This window comes from Orcinus orca, chromosome 3 (genome assembly GCF_937001465.1).
Source record: "Orcinus orca chromosome 3, mOrcOrc1.1, whole genome shotgun sequence".
Classification (NCBI taxonomy): Eukaryota; Metazoa; Chordata; class Mammalia; order Artiodactyla; family Delphinidae; genus Orcinus; species Orcinus orca.
The window spans coordinates 156,855,662-156,875,531 of record NC_064561.1 but is presented as its reverse complement, the minus strand read 5'-3'; the positions used below and the strand labels follow the sequence as shown (position 1 = coordinate 156,875,531).

Sequence of the window (19,870 nt, the reverse complement as noted above, 5' to 3'; positions counted from 1 at the left end):
CACACTGTACATTTTCCAGGTTTAAAGATGGAAAAGATCAAGTTCGTACCAAATTTTAGCACAGAAGTTTACTGTTGGGTTTTAGTTTTAAAGCTGTAGGGCAGCGGAAAAGGCATTCAACCATCAGTCTGACTTTGGGGTCTGGTTTTGGCTTTTATCATACAGAGGTTTTGGGAATGCACACAGGTTTCTTCACTTCTCTCAGGAGGCTCTGTCTCGACCTCTGGAAAATGAGGGGCTTAGACTAGATCAATAGTCTTACCTTTTGGATGGTGACAACCCCCTTGCAGAATCTGATGAATATAGGAACTTTCTTCTTTTAAAAAAAGTACATATATACTGTCATTCCAGAAATTACCTTCACTTTCTGAAGGGACCACAGACCCCTCCTAAATGAGGTGGTTTCTTAAAACTTTTCCAGCTCTGGCTCTGAATCACTGGGTCCCACGACGACCTGGGGGGAGTCTTTCACTGTTTTGAGTGGCTTCCTGAGGAATGACGTATTCAGTGAGGGAGGTTTTGTTGTTTCTTGCATTTTTCACTCATTGCCCTGTGCATCTAGGAGGGGAAGGAAAGAAGCCACACTGAGAAAAATAAATAGGGAATGAATGGCATCTGGAATGTGAACTGTTTTCCTTATCATGCTTCACTACGGTGGCCCTTCCAGAGGAGGTTGAGGGTATAACTGTAATGTGAAGGATGTGGAGAGGAGTGAGTTAGGCACACGGATACTGTATTTTGTGCAGTGACAGGTCGGCAGTTACTTAAGCTTTTTCTACTTTGAATGGGAAGTTGGGATAAAATTTCAAGTTTCGGTTAACTTGAAAATGTCAGAAGGTTCCAGGTAGTATCACGAAGGGGAATAACGTATGTTCTTTACCACTTCCCAGCCCTTAACTCTGACCAGCTTCCTGACTCAACCCCAGTCGCCTACCCATGGCCCGAAGTCCTAATCCATTCAGGAGGGAGTATCTATAGTGTTTGTTTGGGAACCTAGATACTTAATTTCTTCTTTTCTTCCTCTGGTTAGGTGCTGAAAGTCTCCTCTAGAGCTCTGGAAGGCTGAATGGACTAAACATGAAGAGCTTGAAAGCCAAGTTCAGGAAGAGTGACGTAAGTAGTCTGGCTGTTCCCCCCACGTTCCTGGGGCTGCAGCAACACCCTCCCTCATACCTTGATAAGGTGCTGGGTTAATCAACTACAGAAGCCAGAAGCACTCTGGGGCCCAGCTCAGGGTGGCTTTTGTGAACGGCGTGTTCTAGGTTCTTTGCTCTATGTGTGTATAGCTTCCGAAAATGACTTTTTTTTTTTTTACTCCTGGCATCTGTGCCTTGGAGAGAAAGGAACAGTCAAATTAAACATCCTTTTTCCCCCCCTTGATTCCCGATAGAGTGCCAGAGTATTCCTTTTAAAATTCTAATGAGACTACTGCTCAAACCCTCCCCCCTCCACCTACCGGCTCTGCATCTCACTTGGAATAAAAGCTAAAGTCCTTAAAACAGCCTACCAGTTCTTATATCGGCCGAAATTAAACATCTTAACAAAAAGAATCAGTCAACTGCCTCAGCATCGTTAAAGTCCCCCCAGATCTGATTCAGAATGTCATTCTTAGAGGAAGCTAGTCTCATGAAAGTGGTTAGGAATTACGTGTTAGCAAGGTTCATCTTGGGCATTTAGAAAACTTTTAAATTCTGTTAGGCTCTTGTGGTGAAACAGCAATATCTATTGCTGCCTGCACCTTTATTCTCCCAGCATTCCTGGGGTTCTTCCTCATTTGTTATTCATCATAAAAGACTGGATTGGAGGAACCAGTTATGATGTCAGAATTACGAGACAAAGTCTGCCAGAGGAGAAAATGGAGAAAGACAACATAGCAGCGGGATTATACGTGATGCTATTGTAACAAAAGGTCACCTTATAAACACTGCCGAGGTTCCAGTCTTGTACTAGTTGCGCTCCAGATGCTTGGAGCAGAATGGTTGAATGGGAGAGATTCATGGAAGGGTGTGAGATGGAAGCTCAGATGTGTCACCCTCCTACTGGGTTTGCTTGGCCGTCGTTTTGCATTAGGTAGTTAAAGGTGAACCTGGATTTTATTTCTGTGCCATGAATTATATGACAGCTTGGTACAGCCGCATTTTTGCAATAAGTGGAGGCCGTGTCTTTTATGGCTAACATCACACACACACATACACACGCACGCACATGCACGCACACGCACGCACACCCACACACACCTCCTTTTGGCTGAAGCTTATCTCCTGAGGCTGCATCATGACATGTAACTTACTGCCCTGATAAGGCCCAGACCAGATGAGATGCTTGTGGGATGATTGCAGAATCTTGTCGTGCTGAAAAGAAGTTAGAGCTAGAAAGGGTTTTTAGGAAAAAGTGAGCCTCACCTTCTCATTCTTCAGGTAAGTTAACTACAACTCAGAGAATGTGAAGAGACTTGGCTGAAGTCGTCCACCTAGCCTTTGGCCGGAGTGAGAGCCTTGGTCATCCGACTTCCTTAACCCCTTGTCCCTGCCAGTCCCCAGAGAAACCCCCTTCAACCTCCTCATTTGCTGGCCCAATGATGCTACAATCTGCAGACCTCATTGGACTTTCAGTTAAGAAGGGAAAGGCAATTAAATGGAAAATGTTGCCCAGTCGAGCAGATGCGGGTTTGTAAATTGCGTGACCAGGTTAACAAATACCTTTTCCATTCCAAGGGAATTTGGGCACCTTCCATTTGCACAAGTTGAGATTGATTTAGCAAAATTTAATCAGTCTAGAATTCCATGATATATGAACAGGGGCAGGGGGAAATGATAGCGTACACTTTTGGTTTAAAAATTAAAAACTCGTGGCCTTAGAGAGGGTGTTGCTGGAATCTAGTTTTTTTAAATAAAAACTGAAATATTTCCATGATTTAGGGAAAAAAGTCACAGTAATAACACTATTAAAAGCGTCTGGGATTTGGCCGCAGAAAGGCTGTGGTTTTGGCAGTTAGGACAAAGGGGAAAAATGTTAGAGGAGCACGCTTGGGGGAGGAGAGCAAAAGAAATTGGTATTATGGGGCCAGACAATTTCAGATGGCTCCCCAGTTTCATCCCAGATTGCTTCCCAGAGTGCCATCACTGTACTGTGAGATGGAGGGAATAAAAGCAAAAAGGAAAACCGTTTCAAACCCCAGCTTGAAGAGCTAACCATTGTGAAGTATTTACTATATGTCAGGCACTATGCCAGGCTCATTACGTGAACTTCATTTAATCTTGCCACAGACCTGATGTAGGTATTAGTGTCAGGCTCATTTTCCAGATGAAGAAACTGAGACCCAGGGAGCTCCAGTCCCTTGCCTGGGCCTGGGTTCTTCTAGCTCAAAGTTGTATAGCTAGTTTTTGTGCCAAAGTAGCCTGATTCCAGAGCCCAGGTTTCCTGAAAGAGGAAATTTGGATGGAGGTTTGATTTTATGAAACAGAGCAGTCCAGGCAGTAGCTTGGAAAAGTGACTTTGGACTGAGGTCCGTGGCCTTGGGCAAGTCTCTACCCTTCCCTGAACCCCCAGGTTTCTCACCTGAAAAGCGGAGAAAATAGTATTGGCCTCATGAAGTTGTTGTGAAGGTTAAAATATGCTGATGTCTGTAAGGCACACATCTTAGGCCTGGCACTCAGGAGGTGCTTGGTAAAGCTTTCTTCCTCTTTCTTAATCAGGAACCCACGATATAGTTCAGAGGACTTCAGCGCTGTGGTTGGCAGACAGGTTCAGACTCACTACAAGCTTTCCTCGGGAGGGTTCCTGCCTCCTGCTTGGGTATCGTGAGGGGTCTTCAGAGCTCAAGCCTGGGCAGTGAGGGCCTCCTCTCTCTTACAACACGTATTTCTCCGTTTAAGCAGTAGATTTGAGATGAGAACGATACCCGAGTGCTTGTGACACGAAAGAAACAACTAGAGTTCTCTCAATTCTGTTACTCTGCGTGACCATTGGGAATTCTTATTTGTGTCTAAAATTTAAAATAATCAAATAGGGCAGACTGCAAAGTCATATTTTTGTTGGTGCCAACTTTATTTCCTGTGTGAAATAGTTTTACTGACCTTGAATATTTTTAAAATTGAAAATTATTTTAAAATTGCTAATTTAATTGCTAATTAAAAGTAAACCACGAGTCAAGAGTATAATTAGGGTTTTCAAGAAAGAAATCCACGATGAAAAAAGTAGGCTGAAAGGTGTATGTGGTCTGGAGGGCGGAATAATCTGCTAACACTTGCTGCCTCTGAGGAGGGATTCAGAGCTAGGAGTGGGTGCGGGAGGGAGTTTTGCTTTTCACCGGGTGCCTTGGGGTTTGCCTTTTTCGGTATACGTGTATGCGCCCACATGTACCACTTATTACAAGAAAAACAAGTCTTAAACTGTTTATATTCAGTTCAATGAGCCAAACTATAATCTCCTTTACCTGAAGTGAGTGGTCTCTCTCAAAGAACAACCGTAAACCCTCGGCCATCAAATATTCCTGCTTGTCTTTGTGTGAGGCTGAAAGGAGAATGGGAAAGAAAGGGCCCTTTGTGTTTCTGGGGGGTAGGAAGAAGAGGGACAGCAGATCATGTTCGTGCTCTCATAAAGGGAAGGCAGGTGACCCGCGGGCGTGATCATGTTTCAGCCAGCCTGCGTCTGGGAGGTCTGCAGCCAGATGAGTTTGTGGCCATTGAGAGCAAATCCCAGGAGTGAGGAAGGACAAGTGTGGCCCAAAGGAGCCCCCCGTGGATGGCCTGAAGGTCACTGTGCTGCACCAAGCCCATCATGCGGGTAGAGATTTCCTCCGAGTGTCCTTTCTGGAACCCTTGACTCAGACAGCTGCTAAGTCAAGGGTGGGTTTATGTGTGTGACCTAGGGGAATGGGCCCGATTCCCTGGGCTGTGGTTAGATCCTGTCCTTGTCTCCTTGCTTTCATCCCTAAACGTGATTGTGAGCAGATAATCCACAGAGGCCAGAGAAATCCTAACGTAGATGACATTTTCCAGTTCCCATTGCTAACTTGATTTTGGGCATCCTTGAACTTGGGTTAGATACTGGAAAGGACACGGGAGAAATGTGAGGGATGGTTCTTGTCTTGAAGAAGCTCATAAGCCGAGGTGGGAGGAGAAAAGCTACACACAGGAAATAACTAAGGCAAAATACAGACCATGTATAATATAGATAGTAAAAGGATCTCCAGGATGATATAACCACTTGTTGAATTGTGAGACCTGGATGATAAATGCTATAGATTTTCAGAGAAGGGTAAATCACTGGAAATGGGAAAACTGGGGGGAGCTTTATGGAGGTGAAGCTTCTTCCAGGCCTCAGGGGTGCATAGGATTTGGAACGATGGTTAGGAGAGGAGCAGAGGAAAGGGTAATGCAGGGGAGCCGGCCGTGAAGCACAGTGGGTAGACTCAGTTTCCCAAAATTGCCCTTGCTGTGCAGAACAGGGAAGCTTCAGGAGCCCAGGAAAGTGCCCATGGCGTGGCTCTGAGTCTTTTAGCAAGAACACTATAAATTTTTCATTCTAGTTTTAAAAATGGATGTACTTGACTTTTTACGCTTATAAAGTAAGCACAGAGTACTAAATCATCATTATTTACTTCTTTTATGACTAGTTTGAAAGTAGCTTCTTTACCTCTTTAAATATTTGCAGCAACTAGTACGTGGTTCCACATGGAAAAATGAGCTGTCATCATGAGAAATGAGGCCAAGAAGGTTGGGATTTCCCTTTGCTAATAAAATGCTCAGGCTTCTGGAATTTCTTTGTAAATGCCAATTTTTAGTGCCTTGAGTGAAATGGGTGGAGGCTGAGGGATGGGAAAAGGGGTTGAAAGATCTTTGTAACAAATCTTGAGAACCGCCTCTCAAACATGATCGAGGCCTTCAGAGTTTACTCTGTGGGTGTGTGTTTAATTTTATGAAAGATTTGTTCCCAATTCTGTTTTCCATTATAATAGGGAAGCAGTGGACGTGCCATTTAGGGAAACAAACAAAAGATAAAGGCAGCCAGTTGAAAATGGCTGGCTCCACGAGAGGTTAAATTGATGGTATTTCTTTCTGTAGCAGCTACTAAGGACTGCAGCTTTCAGCCAAAGAACGCACATACCCCGTGAACCTTGAGGAGCCAGACACATCCTGCTCGGACAGGAGTTTGAATTTGTTGCCTGTTGAGAGAATAGCTCTCATGAAGGTCAATAATCGACACCTCTGCCAAGGTATTTTTTTCAAGGAGTTTTTCGTCATTTATGATAAGTTTTTACAGATGCCCAAGACTCCCTCCCCTGCCATACATGCAAAAAATAATGAGAGTATTTAAAATCCGAGCCTCTTGACGGAGGAGCCTTGGCCAAATCTATTGTAAAGCTAAGCCTCTTTGTTGTCGACATAATTTAAAAATACATCGGAGGTGACCTTTTGGGCTGGAGGTCTGAAGCTCTTGGAAACTTCTGCAGAGAATTTGGTCAGGTTCGTGTCAGGCTACATAGTTTCTCCAGGTCTTGTCAGCCCGTCTTAAGTGGGGAATCTGCTTGCTGCCTGATTTCACCTTGTGTAAGTTTCCTAGGGCTGCTGTAAACACACATTGGGTGGCTTCAACAGCCATCGTGTATTGTCTCACGGTTCTGGGGACTAGAAGTTTGAGATCAAGGTGCTGGCAGGGCGGCTTCCTCATGAGGGCTGTGACGGGGAATGGGATCCAGGCCTCTCCCAGCTTTGTCTGGTGGTTTGCAGTCATTGGCTTGGACATGCGTCGCCCTGATCTCTGCCTGCATCTTCACATGGTGATCTCTGTGTGTGTGTCTATCTCTCTTCAAATTTTCCTTTTTTTATAAGGACACCAGTCATATTGGGTTAGGGCCCACCCTGATGATGTCATTTTGATTTGATTATCTTTGTAAAGACCCCATCTCCAGATCAGGCCATATTCTGAGGTACTCAAGACTCCCAACTTATCAATTTTGCAGGGTGTGTGTCAGGATGGGGCACACAGTTCAACCCAAAACATACCTCCAGCCTTTTCTATCTAGAGCAGTTTCTCAGGAGCCCTGGCACTCCCCCACTGAGCATGCGTGCTCATAAATCTTAGCTCCACAGTTTCTTCATCTTTGGACTATTTTCAGTGTCTAATAGAGTGAGTATCACATTTTTTTAGTGGGTGTCAGTGCCTAATACATAATATTAATCACAAGTGTAAACACATAAGATTAATCACAAGAGGGCTTCCCTGGTGGCGCAGTGGTTGAGAGTCCACCTGCCGATGCAGGGGACATGGGTTCGTGCCCCGGTCCGGGAAGATCCCACATGCCGCGGAGCGGCTGGGCCTGTGAGCCATGGCCGCTGAGCCTGCGTGTCCGGAGCCTGTGCTCCGCAGAGGGAGAAGCCACAACAGTGAGAGGCCAGCGTACCGCAAAAAAAAAAAAAAAAAAGAGTAAACATGTATTGATCGCTGACCTACTGCAACAGAAATTAGGAGAAGAGGTCTCATTGATTGAATGCTTACTGTGTGCCAGACACTGTAGCAAACCCTTTACGTGTAATGCTTACAAAACTGTATCCAGTAAAGACCATTACTGTAATACCAATTTGCAGAGGGAGAAATTAAGGTTGAGGGAAGTTAAGTAACTTGGACAAAGTCGCACATTCGATAAATGGCAGAGAGATCTGAACCCCGGTTTATCATGATGCCAGAGCTTGTACTGGCAACAGCTGTACACACTTGTTGGCACAGGGCATTCCCTTTCCTAAGTTCAAAAGCTGCAAACTGCAGGAAGTGAATTCTGCTCTGTTGCCCTAAGCAAAAAAGACCCATAGAATGACCTCATTATTATCAGTGCTCTCTACGGTGGCAAATCCTTGGGTTGCTTCCTGAGAGGCAAATGCACTTCAGACTGAACTTTTAAAGCAAGAGAGGACAGATGCTGCTACTTTCTGCTCTTCTGCTGCAGTTAAGAAAACTAATTCTGATTCTGTATGGAGCCCTATTGCTGGCTAACTGGACCACAACCTCATTCTATTGTGTTGGCCGAAAAGTTCATTTGGGCTTTTCCATGAGATGTTATGGAAAAAACCCGAACAAACTTTTTGGCCAACCCAAATAGTTACCCCAGACCATAATTGCAGGAATTCTTGGTTAAACCTGATACCATTCCAGCTGCAGCTGGAGACCAATATGAAACTCAGAACCTGGCCCCTAAACTTGGGGAAATCTGATCGTCTACATAAGCAGTGAATCATCTAGCTTATTACCTATTATCTCTTTATTCTGAATTAATTATGTAATCATTTCGAACTATTGCTGACCTCGATGTTTTTTGCTTGATAAATTCTTGTATGTAACTTTTCCTTTGGAGTGAAATAGGAATTGCTTCTGAATTCATTCCGTGGAGATTTTCAGTTGTGTTTCTATCCACAGATCTTTGCTGTAAGAGGTGGTTATTTTCATTTCTATGGCAGCAGGTGTTAGCATGAGTCGAAGGCCCAGTATCTATAAAGATGACATTACTGGGACTTCCCCAGTGGTCCAGTGGTTAAGAGTCCGCCTTCTAGTGCAAGGGACTCGGGTTCCATCCCTGGTCAGGGAACTAAGATCCCACGTGCCGCAACTAAGACCCGACGCAGCCAAAAACATAAATAAAAAAATAAAAATAAATATTAAAAAAAACCCGATGACGTTAGTGACAAGTCTTGACTTTCCTTTTGAGTCCCCACCTCCTTTTAAACAAGGAAAGTCAGTGTGTTCTGATTGACTTGGTTATCTAATTATTAGGTGTTATCACGTGAAAATATTTTCACTTTTTGAAAAGCACTGCCTGAAGGATCTCATTTTTGGTTTTCTCAGGAGGCTGAATGATACGGTCTCTCCCTCCCTCCTTCCTCCTGGGCTGTCCAGTGGGCTGACTGGCCAGGAGGTGTAGAGATTTATAATGTGGGAAAAAGAACAAAAAGTCTGAGGAATGACATGTTCTCCTGGGATGGGTTTATTTTGAAATGTATTTCTCAATGCTGAGAATGTTTCCTTGGTAATCTTTCAAACTTGGGCTACAGTTTTGGAGGGTTTTTTTTTTTTCTCCCATGGGAGCCGGTGTCCATTCTTTGAAGGGATGTTTCATAACTGAGAAGCTGCAGGGTCCTTCAGTGAGACCCCAGAGAACGTATTTATTATGATATGGGGTGAGCTGTGGTAACAAAATACCCTGGAATTGAATAAGATAGAACTGTTTCCTTAAGTAAAGGTTTCAAGCACTCCGGAGCCAGCAGGACAGGTCTGCTGCATGGGCTCACCCAGGGGCCCAGGTTCTTTTACAGTGTCCTTCTGCTGCCCTCCAGAGCTGCACCGCATTGCGGTAGCCAGTTGCCGCGCGTGGCTCTTGTGCATTTGAAATGTGGCTAGTCCAAACTGAGATGTTCCCTAAGTGTGAAGTACACACGCGTTTCAAACACTTAGTACCAAATAAAGAATGTAAAATACCTTATCAATAATTTTTTGTAATTACACATTGAAGTGCTAATATTCTGGACATGATGGACTAATAAATAAATTTAAAATTCACTCCACCCGTTCCTTCTTATTTAATGTGGCAACTAGAAACTTTTAAATGACTTAGGTCTTGCATTGTCATTCTGCTTTCAAGTCTTATGGAACCAGAAAGAGGGAGGATGAACCCCAAGCATCTTCCTTTTTTAAAGGATGTAACCCTGAAAGTGCACAAATCATTGTTCCCTTGCGTGGAACTGACTGGAGCTTAGTCACATGCCCCTGCCTAGCTGTAAGGGAAGCTGGAAGACACTCTCTAGATGGCAGCCACGAAATCAGCTAAACCTCAAGGGGCAGGAGGAATGGGTCCTGGAGAAGATTAACTCAGTGTTACGGGTTGAGTTGCTACCCATTCCCCAAAAGATATATTGAAGTCCTAGCCCCTACGACCTCAGCATGTGACCTTATTTGGAAGTTGAGTCTTTGTAGAGGTAATCAAGTTAGAATGAGGTCATTAGGGTGAGCCCTAATGCAATATGACTGGTGTCCTTATGAAAAGTGGAAACTTGGACGCAGACCTGCGCAGAGGAAAGACCATATGAAGAGACACAGGGAGAAGAACACCACGGGAAGATGAAGGCAGAGACCTGGGTGATGCACCTATAAGCCAAGGAAACACCAAGGATTGTCCTCAAACCACCAGAGAGAGGAGAGAGGTGGGGGGCAGATTCACCCTCACAGCCCTCGAAGGAACCAACCCTGCTAACACATCGATCTTGAGCATCTAGCCGCCAGGACTGTGAGACAATACATTTCTGTTGTTTTAAGCCAGTTAGTGGTACTTTAGGGTGGCAGCCCTGGGAAACAAATACACATGGCCACAGGCAATTTCCGCGGTGAGTCTCAGCTGAAAGAGTTAGGGGATAAACGTGTGCCAGATGTTCTATGGTTTTTTGATGCACAGGCTCAGCGGCCATGGCTCACGGGCCCAGCCGCTCCATGGCATGTGGGATCTTCCCGGACCGGGGCACGAACCCGTGTCCCCTGCATCGGCAGGCGGACTCTCAACCACTGCGCCACCAGGGAAGCCCAGATGTTCTATGTTTTGATTACTTTTACCCCAGAAGTGAACACTTGTTGCCATTTGCCCAATTTCCCATTGTTCTGTTGGTGGACGTGCTGTTCACGTGAAGTTAAACGCCTTTTCCATGTTTGAAATGGAAACTGCTCCTGAGTGTTGCCAGCTGGTGAGATTAGGTTATCAATCAAGCTTCTCCTTTTAGTCCAGGAATATGTTGGGTTTGATAAGAAGTGGGATTAACAGGGCCTGTGTTAAGTATACCATTTACGGTCATCATTTTGGGATTGCTTACATAGATGGGAACTGTGGCGACCTGATCCCACACCTTCACAGAAAAGTTTGGGAGTGAGGTCAGCCTACAATTATACATTATAAACTTAGTTTTAGGTTACGCTAAAGTGCATACATTCATTCGGTCAGCATGCAATCTATGAAACTGTGAAATATGAGGATTCTTAATTATATCAATTTCATTTGAACATATATACCAGTTTGACTTACTTTCAAATTGGGACTTAGAATTCTGAGCAAAACATTAGATTTGTTGCAAAAGAACTTGGAATAGTGGCATTTCCATTTCCCAGATGTAGCTTTATTACTATAACCTGACATAATATTAATTTTTTTTAACCCACATTCCCCTCTTCAATCATACTCAGTGTACTGTTGTGTTTTTTTAAAATTTATTTTGTTTATTTTTGGCCGCACTGGGTCTTCATTGCTGCACACGGGCTTTCTCTAGTTGCTGCGAGCGGGGGCTACTCTTCCTTGCGGTGCAGGGGCTCCTCATTGTGGTGGCTTCTCTTGTTGCGGAGCACAGGCTCTAGGAACGCGGGCTTCAGTAGTTGTAGCACGCGGGCTCGGTAGTTGTGCCTTGCGGGCTCTAGAGCGTAGGCTCAGTAGTTGTGGCTCACGTGCTTAGTTGCTCTGAGACATGTGGGATCTTCCCGGACCAGGGCTTGAACCCATATCCCCTGCATTGGCAGGCGGATTCTTAACCACTGCACCACCAGGGAAGCCCCCATACTCAGTTTACTGTTGCTTCTTTTCTTCCACTGTTGCTTGCAAAGCCCTGTCATTCTCTTTGTGCGCTTGCACTGTTGGATATTTGAACCCAAATGCAGGACACTATGTTTATCCCAGTTAAATTTTATTTTCTCAGTTAAATTTGTTCAATAAATCTGTTGCTCTGATTCTTGCATTAAATTCTGACTCATCATAATCATATTGAGTCATCCACAAACTTAGTAGGGGCATGCCTGTTTAATCTAAGGCATTAATGAATGTAATGTACAGCTCTGTCTTCAGATATGGATATAGACTCCAAAGAATGAATTAAGTCATTGCCCATTTGGAAGGATGTCAATGGTTATTTCATATATATATACACACACACACACACACACACACACACACACACACACACACACACACACACACACCTATATGTATATATGGCATTGTCATATAATATATATATATCATATTGTGCTTTGCAGTTATTGCATTTTTTAAAGATTGAAGGTTTGTGGTAACGCTGCGTCGAGCAAGTCTGTTGGCACCATTTTTCCAACAGCATTTGCTCACTTTGTGTCTCTGTGTCACATTTTGGCATTTCTCACAATATTTCAAACTTTTTCATTATTGTTATATTTGTTTCATTGTTATATACATTGTTTTTTTAGACATAATGCTATCATATACTTAATAGACTACAGTATAGTGTAAACATGACTTTCATATGTACTGGGAAAGGAAAAAGTTCTTGGCTTCGCTTTATTGCAATATTTGCTTTATTTGCAGGTCTGGAACTGAACCCATAATATCTCTGACGTATGCCTGTATGTGATAATTATTGACATCCTTCCAAATGGGCAGTGCCTTAATCCACATTCTTTGGGGTCTGGTTACAGCTGACCCATTATACTATTTCTCAGCCCTGTTTCTCTGTCTTGTCCCAGTTTTATCTATTACTATCTATGCAATACTGGACAAGTTACATAATCTCTCATCTTTGGCTTTCTCATCTGTAAACCAGGGTGATGCCAGCACCTTCCAGCATCGTCATGAGGATTAGGATAAAATGTGGCACACAGTACATTCTTGATAAATGGTAACTAATGATACCCATTACCCTGATGCCTTGCCTGGTGCCTCACATTAGTAGGTCTTTAGTAGTGTGTGATGAATGAATGGACTCTACGTTTATTGTCTAGTTGAGATACTGTGCTTGACATGCATGAAACAGGTACAGCAGCACAAGGCTTGTGTCATTCAAAACAAAATCAGGCATCCAGGCGATAAATACTATAGGAGTTTAGGGAGGGCTTCATTGAAAAGGTGAATTTGAGGCTGGGTCTTCTTGACTTGTAGGTTAGGATTAGCAGAGGAAACCAGTACTGGTGAGGGAACGTCCAGAGTCAGGTGGGGGTGAGGAGAGACCAACAGAAGAGGGAGATGCACAGAGTTATCAAGTTAGATGGGAGGGATGGACTTCTGCACAGCATCGGAAGCTGGGGGTGGGTGATGTGGGTAAAACGGAAGAATTGAGGTTTGAAGATGATCGCGCTTGGGGCGCTAGGATGATTCGGGGGTTTTGAGAGACTAACTGGAGGAAAGGGCCAGGACTAGGGCCGAGGCTCGGGTGGTGGCCGCCGTGGGGTGGGAAAGAATGAGGTGCCTTGAGTGGGTGTGGGATGAAGAGCAGGGAGGAAATGGAGATTCCTGTTGCTCCACAAAGGCCACACCCTGGCCTGGGCACCCAGCCAAGCGAGAGAGCTCCCGCATCTCCCGAGAAATCTGGCGTGGGCTGTTATCACACTTGCCTTTTACTAAGCAACTTGGTGGGAAGAGACATTAGGCAACTTCAAGAGGTTAAAAAAAAGAGTGAGAATCTTCTTGATTAGAATATTAACCTTCAAATGCACTTCTCTGCCAGGCATTATTCTAAACACCAAATTGTAATCTGTTTGTTAGAGGAGTACCCTTCTTATCCCCATCTTACAGATGAGAAAACTGTGACATAGTTAACTTGCTGTGTGAGTTTGCTAGCAAAGTGGTCTAAGTGGAGTGGTTTAAACAACAGAAGTTTATCCTTTCGTATTCTGGAGTATGGGAGGCCGGGATCAACGTGCCAGCAAGTTGGAGGGCTGGGAGGGAGAGTCTGTTCCCTGCCCCACCTCCTCGCTTCTGTGGTTTGCGGGCAGTCCTTGGCGTTTTCTTGGTTTCTACATGCATCTCCCAGATTTCTGCCTTCACCTTCACATGCGTTCTCTGTGTGTGGGTCTCTGTTCAAATTTCCCCTTTTTATACGGACAGCAGTACTACTGGATCAGGGGCCCACCTTTCTTCAGAATGACTTGATCTTAGCTAATCACCTCTGCCGCCACCCTGTTTCTAAATAAGGTACTGGGGGTTAGGACTTGAACGTATGAATTATGGGAGGGCACAATTCAACATAACACTTGTCCAAATCACAGAGGCAAAGCAGGAACCTGGACTTGTGCCTGGGGACTCTGGCCCCTGAAGCCACGCCTCCCCCAGTCTGTGATGGCCGCTGTGCACGGGTGTTTGCTGTCAGAGATGCAAAATATGATTCCAGCCAGCCAAGTAGAGGCCTGGAATTTCAAATTCTTCTTTCCATTGTCCAGTGGCAACTGACTGATGATAATTACGGATAAACTATGACCAGAACATGTTTCGGTGAAGCCCACTAGCCAGATTCACACCGATCCGGTCTGAAAGCCTTTGGTGCCAGAGATAAGAGGTTGGTGGAGAATATGGAAAGCAAAGCAGTTAGACCTGTTTTCTGGAAGGATCGGGCAGTGGAAAGGAGGACCTAAAATGCGCATTGGGACCTGAGACTTAAGTAATGTTTGTACAGCTTTCTGTTTTTAAAATAACAAAGGGCAACACTTAGACTGGCCTGGCTGTGTTTGTGACTGTTTGGGACATAGTTGTCCCCGGAGTGGTGGATGTGGCACTGGGACAGGTCTTAGGGCATCAGCCCGTGCCCCGTGAATAGCTGGAAGATGGGTTGTCTGGTAAGTTCTGGTGAGTGTTCGGCAAGTAAGTCTTGCAGTCAAGGGACTCTGGTACTGTAGACTCCTGCCTTTTCCAGTGCATTTGCAAAGCCACCTCTACCCTTCCCCTGCAGTGAACTGATGCGTTTGGGTGACAGGAGGCAGCTGGGTCAAGGTAGGCAGGATGAGATCGTTTTCCTTGCTCTGTCTGCAGCATCCAGCCCAGCTTCCTGCTCCAGGGAGTGTGATGAATGAATGAATGCTGAGAGCGGCAGGGAAACACTGACAGTTCAGTGTCACCCCCTCATTCCTCCGGCCCTTCTTTGCTCAGTATTTACTGCTCTCCCCATGTCATGGGTGGAAACAAAAGGGCCGAGGGGTTTCCTGGGTGGGTTTCCTTTAGAGTGGTCTGAATGTCCTCTTGGCCACCTCTGGTTGTGTTATGTGACATTAACAAGCATCATCAGAGGGCCTGGCTTGTAATGTACAACCTACCTGGGTTTTGTATCCAGGCTGTGAAATTATTTGGTGTCTGTAGCTCATTAGCTGAAGTGGTTAGAGAACCACATCAACAAGACCAGTCATGAACTTGGACCTGGTGTAGGCTAATTAGCTTGTGTCCTATGGGCAAAAATTATCTAAATTTAGACCCAGCTTACTGACTCTGTCTCTTTGGTCATGAGAGAGCCTGACTGTTATTGATTAAGAACACGGCCACTCGCTACCAGAAACAAAACAGTGCTTAGGTCCAGGTTATGATGGGGCAGCTGTGCCAACCTCATTTAAAGGAAACCCATAATAGCATTATTGTTCAATTTTTTTATACATTTCTGCGTCATTTAGCCAACGTTTGTCAGAAAGAGTCTGGACAACTTGCTCCTCGCTGGGGAGGAATTCTCTAGAATAGTCTAGTAAGCCCTCAAGACAGACACAGGTCTCAGTTCATGGCTCCAGGTATAACGGTGGTGAATGCTACTTACCTTCGAGGCTTTGATATTTTCAAGCCCATTGTGAGCCCTGTTCACACATTTCATTTCTCTACCATAAAGCTGTTTTATGAATAATCTATTGGGTTAGCCACTGTTATAATTTTTGGCCCACTTAAGGGAAGCTATGTGAAGAAAAGAATCTAAAACATGGAGTTTTTTTGGTCGTATTATTTACATTAATAAAAAATGGAGAGTAACCCATATTTTGGAGGAGTAGGCAAATAAATTATGTTACATCCACAGAGAGGAATGTTCTAGAATTCTTAAAAATACTAAGCTTAAAAAATTATGTAGCAACTGGGAAAGTGCATTTAATAAAGTGGAGAGAGATTCAAGTGACAAAATTATATTACATTATAATTATAACAAATGAAAAGCAAATGCATATGGTACATATCAACACTTAGAGTAATACTTAGGAAATAAGGATGGGCAAAAATATTTAGCCTTAAGGATATTCACCATGGTGATACTCTTAAACTAGAAAACACTTAAGCATTATAGTAAAAAAAAAAAAAGATTGGCTGAGTGTATTTTTGGGTACGTATTACAAAGCCATTAAACATGTTGCAGGCATCTATTAATGAAAGCTGTTTTGTATATTATTATTGAGAGATAAAAGCAAGTTCTTAAACATATTTGTGATGTTTAAAAATTTTTAATGTTTTTCTATTCCTAGAAAAAATCTGGAAGATATGAACAGGGTAAGAGGCCTCCAAGGACAGATCCAAGTTTTGTGGAGCCTGAGGTTTATACAAAAATATATGGGAGTCCTCCTTTTAGAAAATACCCAAAGATTTTACTTTACAAATTTTACAAAGACAACAAACAAACAAAAATATACGTACATGCTCTGGGAGTATATTGCCAGGCCTTGTGAGGGACCCATACAAGTGAGGGGTCCCTGAGGTTTAAGCCTCAGTAGCTTCTGGTTAAAGCAGCTCTGGGGCCTCGGTCTGCATTTTGGTATCTTCTGCTCTGAAAGTAGGAGGCTACAACTTGTGGCATCCAGCACATCTCAGATTCCAGCAGTTGTCGTCTAGGCCCTCCGCTGATATGATCCCGAGCCTAGTAAATTGCCCTACAGAACAAGGTTCTTAAGAAAATTTGTGGTGGTTCTTTTCTTTACCTCATTTAAGTGCATTTTTCTTTCTTATAGTTAAGTCAGTCTTTAAGTGCAATGCCTAGACGTCAGCATCAGCATTCCTGGGGAACTTGTTAGGGATGCAAATTTTGGGGCTACCTTACTAGAAATTCTGGGAGTGGAGACCAGCCAAGCCCCCGACCCCAGGCAATTCTGGTGCAAACTCAAGTTTGAGGTCCAGTCGGGCTCTGTAGCTGTCAACCCTCACTGTACATGACAACCACCCAGAAAGCTTTGCAACTGCTGATTGCTAGGACTCACCCCAGGAGATTCTTTTGTCCTGTGAGAGAGAACGTTTCATCACCACTGAAAGTGAAGGATTGTTAGTTTATGGCACTTTGAACAAAAATGGAGAGCTGTGTAGATGAACACTTCAAAACACTTCATCAGTGTGCTCTGTCTTTCCTAAAATCTACAAGGGAATCAGTATCCAGAATGACTTGACTGGCTGGACAGTGTTTTGTATACAGAATCCATAAAGTTATCTCCTAAGAGTTAATTTCATTCATTAGTTAAGCCCAGTTTCTGTGCGCTTCACTTACTAGCTCTAGCCTCTCTGAGCCTCTGATTCGTATTCGGTAAAAGGGGAATATGAGAAAAGTACCTCCCTCCTAGGATATTGTGAAGATTAAATAAGATTAAAAATGCTCAAGATATTCAGATCCCTTTTCCAAATACTTTCTAATTTTGTTCCCAGTAATAAACTCATCTATCAAATCTAGTTTTTAAAGCATTTCTTCCATTTCTGTACTCCGTAAGCTGAATTTCATGATGGTTTTGGATAATGAAGGAATTATTTTTTTCTCCCTATGGACTGACATTTGCTTATTGCCCAGCTTTTATATTCCATGGGAAGTTGGAAAGAGAAATGATTCCTGTGAGGGTGGGACGGGGATGTTTGTATGAGACCTGTGTTGTCCCCTCCTGTAGCCACTTGAAACATGGCTAGGGTGACTAAGGAATGGAATTTAAAATTTTATTTTTAATTTAAATTTAAAAATGGTTACTCATTTGAGATGTTGGAAACTTTTCAGTTTGGAACAACTTAAGTTTGTGAATTTACCTGTTCAAGAGTAAATTTCATGAAATCTAAATACACATCAAGTATTTCTGATAAAGTAGCATTGGAATTGAGATGTACTGTAAATGTACAGGATTTTGAAGACTTAGTATAAAAAAAAGAATATACAATATCCTGTTAATAGTTTTCATGTTGATTTCATGCTGAAATGATAATATTTTGGTTATATTGGGTTATATGAAACATTATTCATTTCGTCTGTTTCTTTTTACATTTTTAAAAATTTGTTTGGCTTTTTTTTTAGTTTGTTTTTGGCTGCACCGTGCGGCATGTAGGATACTAGTTCCCCGACCAGGGATCGAACCTGCGTCCCCTGCATCGGAAGCGCAGAGTCTTAACCACTGGACCGCCAGGGAAGTCCCACTTTTTACATTTTAAATGTGGCTCTCAGAAAATATAAGATGTGGCTTGCATTATATTTCTCTTGGACAGCACTGTGTTAGACACTAACAAGAAACAAAAGAACTGAAAAAGCAAGCCACACACCTGGAAGACAAGTAAAATGATAAAACTGGTCACCCAAGTCAGTTCTTTACATTAGCACAATCAGCTCTGAGTCTTCACGCTTGGGAGCAGCACCCCGCTCGCTTAAATTTGCCTTTGTGGGACCGATTTACAGCCCCTCTCCTTTCTTCTTTTGATGTATGCCAACAACCTCTGTGTTTGAAAAAGTCATAGCCTACCATTTGCCCTCCAAACTTAAGAGGAATTTGAGTTGTAGCTGCTGGTTTAGCCACACTAATTTCAATACGGAGCATCTCAATGAAATGCATTTTTTATTTGTTTTTATTTTATTACTTTTTTAATGCATTTTTTAAATACTGTGATTTTGGCCTTTGTGTGTTTTTTCTGTTATCATAGGAATGTAATTGTTCTGCCCTAACGTTTTGCTCTGTCCATACAAGGGAGTTACCATTCTTGGAATTCAGATTTATAACCACTTCCTTATTTTTGTAATGCCTCCTAATATACTTTTTAAAAGGGACTTGACCTTCATATAATTCATATTTTTCCCTGAAACGCTAAATCACCCACTTCAGCAGCCTTGGCTTTATGACCCATGGAATGTGTGTATCTTCCTGTATTAAAAGCTGCTCATTAAACCGAGCGCGATGAAGATTTCTTATAAAGTAAAAGTAAATATAATGCCTCTTAAGGATTATTTTCTGCCTTTATATGGCTTTTGTCCTATTTGGAGGTCCCTTTTACTCAAAATATCTCTGGCTGAGTAATGGATTTGAGGCTGATCTTCATACACTTATGTTGACAGTTTAAAGATGACACTTGAGCCATGGAGTTCTGAACTCGGGGAAGAAATTTTTATTTTGGAACATCATTGCATTGGTGTTTTGCTTGTTGTATCGTCATGCCACAGCACTAGGTACTGTAAGCTTTTTCATCCTGATCTGTGTGGTGTACTCTTTGTTGGTGTCTCAGCTTGAAACCCTAGGTTATCTGTGCCATCTTCTGGGCACAGAAGTAATGCTTGTGCCCCCTCTGGATATGCCACACATGGTTCTTTGACCTTGAATTTTTGTACTGTGAATCGCTTGTCATGAGAAGTATCCTCTTTCCACTCCAGAAAAGCTTTTTATCTTCTTAACAAGAGGCAGTAACTCAATCAAGACCTCCAGCTCTCACCACCGCCGCCATCAGTTATAGCATATTAAGAGATGATAAATATGCAAAACAGGAGGCCACAGAGGCAAAAAGGGTGTTGGCTTAGCGTTTTACTGTTTCTTCTGAATGGCGTCAAGACTGGGCAGCCAATTTGGTGGACAGAGCTGCGGGCTGCATTTACTGATCTTAGCTCTGCCAGTTCCATGTGTGAGACTCCTGCAAGCCAGTTCACCTCTCTGGCTTCCCACATGGGTAAAAAGATGCTCTCAAAAGTCCCATTAAGCTTTAAAGTTCTGTATTTCCTGTTCAAGTCTCTTTCCAACCCCCTCTGCTCTCGCATTCATCTCTGCATCCACTGGTAATTGCTTCTGTAAGAGAGTCGGAAAGCAGTACATTTATTTGTACTGGAGTTGCGCAAAGTCCCACGGGCATCTGGAGAAAAAGAATGCACATCTTAAT

General features: G+C 43.3%; 1 protein-coding gene and 1 long non-coding RNA gene across 10 annotated transcripts in view; one reads left to right on the top strand and one right to left on the bottom strand.

Annotated features, from left to right (window-relative positions):
- The window catches only part of LOC125964003 (uncharacterized), a 223,063-nt gene that overhangs the window by 21,118 nt on the left and 182,075 nt on the right, over positions 1–19,870 (bottom strand). The gene's annotated exons all lie outside the window — the stretch shown is intronic.
- The window catches only part of RAI14 (retinoic acid induced 14), a 147,085-nt gene that overhangs the window by 31,271 nt on the left and 95,944 nt on the right, over positions 1–19,870 (top strand). For 8 of the 9 annotated variants that reach the window (XM_049708000.1, XM_049707998.1, XM_049707996.1 and 5 more), the window contains exon 2: positions 1,031–1,113. In XM_049708000.1, coding sequence (XP_049563957.1) covers positions 1,078–1,113 — 36 coding nt within the window. In that variant the 5' untranslated portion in view covers positions 1,031–1,077. Of the gene's footprint in view, positions 1–1,030; positions 1,114–5,842; positions 6,218–19,870 lie in introns of those variants that run through there. The other variant, XM_033421301.2, reaches the window with a different exon arrangement.